General features: G+C 43.1%; 1 protein-coding gene across 1 annotated transcript; it reads left to right on the top strand.

Annotated features, from left to right (window-relative positions):
- The first annotated feature begins 367 nt into the window (after positions 1–367).
- gpr101 (G protein-coupled receptor 101) lies at positions 368–1,769 on the top strand. The gene has a single exon (XM_041798257.1). It carries the CDS (start codon positions 402–404, stop codon positions 1,767–1,769), a length of 1,368 nt encoding a protein of 455 aa, XP_041654191.1. The 5' UTR covers positions 368–401.
- The last annotated feature ends 7,562 nt before the right edge of the window (positions 1,770–9,331 follow it).

Raw genomic sequence — 9,331 nt, 5'->3', positions numbered from 1 at the left:
CAGTCGCCGTGTTCGCCGCCGTCTGGATATTGTCAGTCGATGATGGTGATGAAGGCGTGAATGCTGGCTTTTATTGTCGCCAGACAATTTCCATTTTTCACTCTGCAGATGTGGGCTGTGAGAAGAATTAGGCCTGAATCGGTGGGCGATGGGATTAATCACTGATCACGATGAATACAAAAAAAAAAGACACCTACATTATTACAGGTCACCCATGGATGAGTGTAATCACGTGTAGGAGGTGGTGGTCTGCATTAACAGCAATGATGTTTGCACCTGAAAGCAAGTGAATCCACAAACCTGAGCTGGTTTTCTCTCACTTAATCAAGATGGGACCAACCTGATATACTGTCTGCACCTCCTGGATTCGAGACCACACATGCACAGCCACTACACAAACAATGCCAAGCTCTCAGGTGCCCGGTGTGGGCGCTAATTTCACTGATGTACCCTGGGAGCCTGACCTCACCAGCTCCATTCATGACCCAGTCTGGTCCTCCACTACTAACAGTGTCGTGAAGATGTTGCTCATATCACTCATTGTTTGTGTGTCCCTGTTTGGCAACGTGGTGGTCTTATTGGTGTTCCAGAGGAAGCCTCAGCTCCTCCACGTAGCCAACCGCTTCGTCCTCAACCTCCTCCTTGCAGACCTTCTACAGACAGTGTTAGTGATGCCTTTTGCCATCGCAGCCACCGTGCCGGGCGTGTGGCCCCTGGATGCCCGACTGTGCCAGGCTCTGGTGGTGCTCATGCACCTTTTTGCATTCGCTGGAGTCAACACCATCATAGTTGTCTCTGTGGATCGCTACCTGGCCATCATCCACCCTCTGTCCTATCCTACCCGAATGACCCCTCACCTGGGCACCAATCTGATCATCTGCACGTGGGTGCTTAGCTTTCTGCAGAGCACGCCGCCCCTTTACGGTTGGGGGTCCATTGACTTTGACCGCCATCACAATGTATGCTCTGTGGTGTGGTCCTCCAGCCTGTCCTACTCTGCGGTGGTGTCCGCTTTCTCCTTCTGGCTGCCCGTGCTCGTCATGCTCGGATGTTATTGGATGGTTTTCAGGGCAGCTCGGAGGCAAAACGCCCTTGTGCACCCCATACAGACACAGTCCTACTCCCAGCCCTGCCCGCAGGACTTCCCAGCCCCCAGCAGTCCACAGCGGCAGTGCCAGCCTCAACCTCAACTCCAGCCGCAACCTCAGCAGTCCAGTTCCCCTGATGGCCCTTACTCAGTACGGGGCTGTCCGGTTAGAGTACGACAGAGACGCTTCCACTACCACTGCAAGGCAGCTCGGGTAGTTTTCGTCATCATGGCATCATACATCCTCAGCATGGGGCCTTACAGCATACTGAATACAATCTCTATGAGTGCTAGGGCAGCAGTACCACCCTGGCTGTCCTCTCTCGCCCTTGTGCTCTTCTTCTTGCAGTGCTGCCTCCACCCGTACATTTATGGCTACATGCATCGCAGCGTGAGGAAAGAATTCCTGGCTTTGCTGTGTGGCCTGTTCTGCAAACAGGGCCGTCCCAGACAGAGCTCCACCGGGGAGAGCTGCTTCACCACTGCAGAGGGACGTTTACGGGCTAGCTCTCACCTGCCAAGCCTGACCGCCCGAGTCTTACCTCTGCGGACTTGGGAGGAATGCACAACGTCATCCTCCCCTACCTGTGAGAGGAAGTCGAGGGACAGCCGTAAAGAAACTATCTCTACCAGCATCAGCTCTGAGAGGGAGCTAACAGTCCACAGCAAACAGAGCACATAGACTACACTGAGTTCATCCTGGTTGTTCCACATGTATCCTTACTTGAAGATCCTGTTGTGCAGTTCAAATCTGTCAGCCTTCTTGACACCAGGTTTTTTTTATTTAAGGTTCCTGCCATTGCAAGGAGTGGTATTCATTCAAACAGTGCCAATATGATCTTTAAATGCAGTAAGTTAAGAAAAACATGTTCTATTGATTGTTACATTTTTAATGTATAGCATACTGTAAGCATTTTTACTCTGTTACACTTTACATGTAAATACTGTTTTGAGACTTAAAACATGAGAAAAGCAGAATGGGTGCAGCTGCAAACATTTCTTCTTTAAAGCTCCTGTTAGAAGTTTTTACCTGTAAATGAAAGTGACTGAATTTAACACTGGTGTCTCTTCATGACCTGCATTAACAAATGAGACATTGGAGACAACACTGATTTTTAAAAATTTCCTAATATGTGTGAAACAACCGCCATCAAACAAGTCAATCCACAGCAGGCTGAAGACACAGACCTTTTTGAGCAAACAGCCACAGTGAGTGATGTATTTGACTGGTTAAGGAAAGCAGTATTACCCATGTACTGGACAAAATCAGCAAGCAACCACGTCAGTTAGAGTGGGTGCCAAAATCCACCCAAACCAAAACTTCCTTGCAGGAGCTTTAGCTGTACATAAGAATTGTTTTAACACTTTGTACAGAAAATGGGCTTTTAAATCAATCCAGACTCTAGAGAGTTAGTAAAAGTTTATCAAAAAGCACATTTACAGTACATCAGTCTGGCCCACATTGAAGTAAAGTGTTCTTACCATACTGCTTTAATATCAGGCTGTCCTGTTAAAGGATGGTATCCGCACAACTACTCTGAATCCTTTAAACTTGTTCTGTCTAATACTGAATGTGATCCTGCAAAGGGTGCAGAGGATGTATACTTATTGTGTTGCATTGCAAAAACTCCAGTCTCATCAAATGCATTTGTCTAATTTCTTGACGAAGATATCTTATTTGATCACAGAGAAGAAAGTCATCAATCAGAGCATTTACAACCTGATGCATCTTTTTCCAATGCCTTCAATCTACTTTTAAAACAATTTCAAGAGACCAGCTCCCCAAGACACATTTTCCTGCAGAAGATTCCAGGCTTCAGTAGCAGCATATCTGAAACCCCTTTTACCCAACTTAGGACAGACTGTGCACAGAAAGCAAAACCTTGTAACCTTTGAGTCACAGAGTGAAGACTGTAACGTCAGGCAGTTTGCATGTTCTCCCCATGCATGGGTTCTCTCTGGGTACTCCGGCTTCCTCCCACCACCAAAGGCGTGCTCATTAGGTTAATTGGTGACTCTAAATTTGCTGTAGGTGTGAATGTGAGTGTGCCTGGTTGTCTGCTTCTACATGTCAGCCCTGTGATTGACTGGTGACCAGTCCAGGGTGTACCCCGCCTCTCGGCCAATGACAGCTGAGATAGGCTCCACCACCCCTGCTACCCCCAACGGGACAAGCGGGATAGAAAAGCCTTATAAATTAGGATATACCAATGGTTGGTATATGGCCAAAGGAGGCAAACCAACTTGATCAAACACAATACAATGATGAGTAGAGGACTTTAAAACCATTATAAATCTTTGTGCCACATGGTTAACAGTATCCAAAGATTTAAGGCATTGGGAAGATGTGCAGAACATCGACGTAATCAATCAATGGCCTAAAAGTGGCAGCAAACACATCTTTTTCTTTGCAGAGAAAGAACAACAAGACAGCAGCATCGGCCTTCAGTTAAATTGTTACTTTTAACATCCGTATTGACATCAGCCCTGATAATTACAATTGGTGCATTGCTAAAAGAATAGCTTATATTGCTGGACTTAGCTGTAATATCTGCCAGTGCAGCAACAAGACTTTGCTCAAATGAGCTCTAAAATAAACTCACAATTAAATCTAACTTGCTTTGCATGCACTGGCAACTTTCTTAACTAGTTACAAGCAATTCAGTTGAAGATCTTGCTTAAATATATTGAAATAAGACGTTAATCTGGACTAATCAGGCTAATATTAAATGTGATCACGTATTTTTGAGTACAAATTGGACAAATGCAGCTGTGTATTTTGGGTTTTTGCAGTGTAGTTTGCCTGCAATTAATGATCTCAGGGTATGTTTGTGGATACATTTTTAGGGCCTGAACCTAAAAATGTGTCTCCTTGTTGAGCGAGTGGACATTTACTGTTTATGTTTGCCTCCTTGTTAAAGTAACCGTCTTAAAGTGTCTTTTGACAGAAGTTCAAAAGTGTTGCTGTGCTCTCAAGCTACTGAATATTAGTTGGAATCCCCTCTTTTTGATGAGACTAGGGTTGTCACAATACTAGGATATTAAACTGCAATACTATACTTCAGTTAAAATCAAACAAAGCGATTCCTCTTTCTAGGAATAAACCATATTGGATTTTTGTCAATATCTGATATGCCGATATTTCCAAACTCACTTTGGCTGATACTGATATATTCTCACCTTTTTTAAAGATTTGGTGTTGGGCTTTTATGCCGGTATTGCAGAGACAGAGCAGTGGATAGAGCTTAAAACAGGGATAAGAAAGTGGGGAATTATATGCGGTGAAAGAGCCACAAGCCGGACCTTAACTCAGGCATGCCACCTGCATACATGGGGCATGACCTAACCACCTATGTACCCCATACTCGCCTTTTTTATTGTAATGAAAGCCAGCAGAGAAGTAGACAGTCCTTCAAAACCTCTAGGGCTCATGCTGGGCCCCCTTGAGTGTGTTGTGCCCTAGGCACGCCTTTGTGTCTGATGGTGTATTTGTACATTTTGTTGATTTTTAAGGCCGATATATGATTTATGCTGCTGGTGTAAATGGCAGATATATCGACTGTAAATATCGACAACAATTTTCTTATTTGCCAGTATCAATATTTAACTTCTTACATTAATATCTGCCGATACCAATATAATGCCGATATTATCGTGCATCCCTACCTCTTTTGATACCATGATAATAAGAAAAGAAAAGCTAGGTCTTAAATACAGGATACAGTCTTATGTCTAATCACCAAGAACTGCAGGCACAGTGCCACACAGTGTTTAAGGCTGGCTACACACTAGACAGTTTTAAGCCAGATTTTGGGTGCAGTGTTTCCCCTAACAGTTGGGGTGGTTAATTCTGGCCTGATTCTATGCTTACAGAAAACTATTATTTGTCCATATTACCTCAAGTATGTGGTGTGAATATGATTATTTTACTGCTCCCTGTAAATATCAGTGATTATTCTTGGCTGGGCTTCCTCCAACAAAAAATTTGATGATAGAAATAGCCAATGAGAGCGAGCAGACCTGGAAGTCTCACCAACAAGATGTTGCCACTTTTTACAGCTTACAACTATGGCAGTTAACATAAACACAACTATACAGCTGAACATGTTCCCAGTGCATGTTGGCCTCCACCAGGGCTTCCCCTTATATCAGATTCTGTTTGTGATTTTTATGGAGAAGGGCCAGGGGGAGGAGTGTGTTTTGATTGGGTGACCTCAGAATTCCATCACTGCTTTAAGCAAATGATGGGGTTCTTTTGGCCTCCTCTGCTGGGAACCTCCAGCAGGCACTGAGGTGTTTTGTGGCTGAGTGCAAAGCAGTAGGGGGTCAGCACCTCCAAGTCTGAGGCCATGGTTCTCTGCCATAAAACGGTGGATTGCTCACTTCAGGTGGTGATGGTGTATTTGGCTCAAGTGAAGGAATTCAAGTATCTTGGGGTCTTGTTCACAAGAGAGGGTAGAATGGGCCACAGGTGGACAGGCAAGTTGATGCAGCATCGGCAGTACTGCAGACTTTGTACTGTACCGTTGTTGTGAAGAGGGAGCTCAGCCAGAAGGCAAAACTCTCAATTTACCAATCGATCTTCGTTCCGACCCTTACCTGTAGTCTTGAACTCTGGGTATTCAAAAGAATAAGATTGCGGGTTCAAGTGGTCCAAATGAGATTCCTCCAGTGGGTGTCTGGGCTCAGCCTTAGAGATAGAGTGAGGAGCTTAGACATCTGGAGGAATCTTGAAGAAGAGCCGCTGCTCCTTCACCTCAAAAGGAGCCAGCTGAGGTGGTTGGGGTATCTGATAAGGATGCCTCTTGGTTGCCTCCCTTTGGAGGTCCCCGGGTGCGCCCAACTAGTAGGGGACCCCAGGGTAGACAAAGGACTTGCTGGAGAGATAATATATCTTATTTTACCTGGGGACCTTGGAATCCCCCAGGAAGAGCTGGAAAATGTTGCTGGGGTAGTCTGCTACCATTGCGCCCTGGCCCTGGATAAGCGGGAATCCTGTATTTTCCCCAAGTTGCTGCCATATATTTGTCTTCTACAGTCACGTTTGATCAGACGAGTTTCTAAAAGGTCTTGTGCTTGTGGAACCCCATTTACTAAATCCATTGAAATTGTCTATTTGTCCTGTGTCCTCATGTTTTTAACACTGCTTAAAATTTGAAATAGTTTTTTGTGTAGCCAGCCTAAACTGGACAATCTTTCAGAACCACAACACACCCAATATTTTAGGTCAATTTAGACAATTAGTGGGAGATTTCCAGCAAGTTTTTGATGGATTCATTCCTTTCTTACACACTTGTGACTTGAAACAGATGCAGTTTCTTTAAAGTCATGGTTCATTTTTGTATCAGTCAGAAAAAGATTGTATTTGAATATGATGTATTTCAAAAGTATTTTAAATATTGGCAACGTTAGAATGGTCATACTGTTGTAGCCTCTTTGTTTTCCTCACTCTTGTACAAGGTGCATCTTCAGCTGTTTTTAAATTGAGTATTTGCTGCATTAGTGATGTCAGCCTTTCTCTGAGACGGCACAGTGTTTTTATCAAAACGATGCAGAGCAAAGTTAGTGGCGTTAACTGGTGTACTCTTTTCACTGAGGCTGCATACCACATCTTATGATAGAGATGTGTGAAAAGGTAGAATTGTAAAGATACCTCCTTATGTATTTAGAGCCACGTAGAGAATGAGTACTTATGTAAGTGCTGTACGCCCGTGGTGACTCATCTCAGAGAAAGGCATTGGGTTTATTGGGTAGATGTGTTGCCAAAGATGTCAAGTGCATCACAATGTAATGTGCATTATTCCTGAAGTGTATCTAGACCTTTTGTCAGAGATTTTTCATGACAGATTACGCTTGGGTTGCTCACAGCGTGTTATTGTGTGTTTTAAAATCATTTTTATTTTTAGCAATCTATGATTTTTTTTGTGTGGGGGAGTATCTGTTTGGGCTGGAATCTTTTTTTTTTTTCTGCCGAAATCCATATTCAGTGTTATAAACGACAATCAACCCAGATAAATACGTTTTTGTGTTGCACTGTAAAGGAAAAAGATTTAAGAGTGGTTTGTTAAGAAATGTATCATCAAATAAGAGAAAATTATGTTTTTAAGTGCTTTGAAACTGCATATTTTTGTCCTTTTTATTGTGATTTTGTATTATTTCTGGTTTTATGATCTAACATTAAATTTGTCTGTTTAAAAAAAATCAAATAAATTGTAATGTGTGTAAAATATTGCACGTAATTCAACATTTTTTATGTTTATGTTTTACACATGCTTGTTGGTAATACAGAGCATTTAGAAATTAATCAGACCCCATTCACTTTTTCCAACCTTGTTATGTTGCAGCCTCATGCTGCAGTGGAAGAAAATCATTTTAATTGTCATTACCCCATTATGACAAAGTGAAAACAACTTTAGAAAGTTTTGCAAGTTTATGAAAAATGGAAAAATCCCACTGGCATTAGTCTTCAGACCCTTTGTAACAACACTTCAAATGTAGCTCAGGTTCCTACCATTTCTGTCCCATCATTGCTGAGATGTTTCTGCACCTTGGTTGGACTCCACCTATGGCAAATATAACAGATTGGACATGATTTGTAAAGACACACACCTCTCTATAGAAGGCCTCACAGCTACCAGTGCATATCAGAGCAAAACCAAGCCATGAGGTCAAAGGAACTGCCTGTAGAGCTCAGAGACGGGACTGCTGCAAGGCAAAGATGCCCCCAAGAGCACAGTGGCCTCCATAATTCTTCAATGGAAGACGTTTACCACAACCAGGACTCCTCCAAGAGCTGGTCGTCTGGCCAAACTGAGCAATTCGGAGGAGGAGGGCCTTAGTAAAAGAGGTGATCAAGAACCTGATGGTCACTCTGACTGAGCTCCAGAGATCCTGTGTGGAGATGGGAGGAAGCTCCAGAAGGATCAACATCCCTGCAGCCCTCCACCGAACTGGGCCTCCAGGCAGAGTGTAATCCAACTCTGCAAACTTGAAGAGGGATTTCATGTGTTTTGCACTGAGGAGCAGCTTCTGTTTAGCCACTCTACTATAAAGCTCAGATAGGTGGAGGGCTGCAGTGATGACTGTCATTCTGGAACCCATCTGCAGGATCTCTGGAGTCAAAGTGACCCTTGGTCACCTGTCTTACTAAGACCCTTGGAAGAGTCCTGGTTGTGCCAAACTTTTTCCATTTGAGAATTATGGAGGCCACTGTGCTTCAGTGCAGGAGATTTTTTGTAGCCTTCCTCAGATCTGTGCCTTGCAACAGTCCTGTCTCTGAGCTCTGCAGGCAGTTTCTTTGACCTCATGGCTTGGTTTTGCTCTGATATGCATTGTCAGCTGTGAAGCCTTCTATAGAGAGGTGTGTGCCTTTCCAAACCATGCCTAGTCAGTTATATTTACCATAGATGGACTCCAGTCAAGGTGTAGAGACATCTCAGCAAAGACCCAGAGAAATGGGAGGAACCTTAAATAAACTTCTTGACTGTAGCAGCAGGCTGCAACAGAATAAAACTAAAAAGTGAAGGGGGCCTGAACACTTTCTGAAAGCACTGTAGATGATGGATAAGAGTGGGACTATAAGTATGCAGGGAGACTGAGTAAGGCATTAGAGAAGGAAATTCTGGTAGGTGATATTTAAAAAGTGAGACCTAATTTGACCATGTCCCCATTGTTGGAATTTTTGTATCTTGTCACCCACAGACTACCAGAGACTCTTTATCAAATCAGTGAAATCTTTTGAGAAGACACTGCCTGACTTTGGATCTGTCAATCAATCTTTACTTTTATGCTAAATATTATCTCTAGACACTTTACAAAAAGTGCAGGTCAAGACTACACTGCCTCTTGTTTTATTTACAGGTACCCAAAATAGATCAGCTACACCATGTGCTTTTAGCGGCATTCGTTGGTTAGCAGTGGTGAATGTAGGCAGAGAGTGGTTTACGGGGCTTAGGCCCTCAATCATTCAGGTTGGTAAACAGCTGATGGGTTTTATGATAGATTAATGCAAAAAGAAATACATTGCAGTAAGAATAAATACTGGCTGAAAATATGCAGATGACAAATTTGCAGCAACTGTCTGCTAATAGGCCAAAATCTTTAAGGAATGTTTCCAGCACCTTTTTGAATCCCCAACCCCAATTACAAAAAAGTTAGGATGCTATGAAAAATATAAATACTGTACAAACAGAATGCTTTAATTAGCAAATGCCATAAACTCATATTTTATTGACAATAGAACAA

This window comes from Cheilinus undulatus, linkage group 10 (genome assembly GCF_018320785.1).
Source record: "Cheilinus undulatus linkage group 10, ASM1832078v1, whole genome shotgun sequence".
NCBI lineage: Eukaryota > Metazoa > Chordata > Actinopteri > Labriformes > Labridae > Cheilinus > Cheilinus undulatus.
Note: the sequence above shows the minus strand (reverse complement) of the source record. Positions and strands in the feature narration are given on the sequence as shown.

What these genes read in the sequence shown, in the direction of transcription:
- gpr101 (XM_041798257.1), top strand. Translation starts at nt 402, where the DNA reads ATGCCAAGCTCTCAGGTGCCCGGTGTGGGCGCTAATTTCACTGATGTA.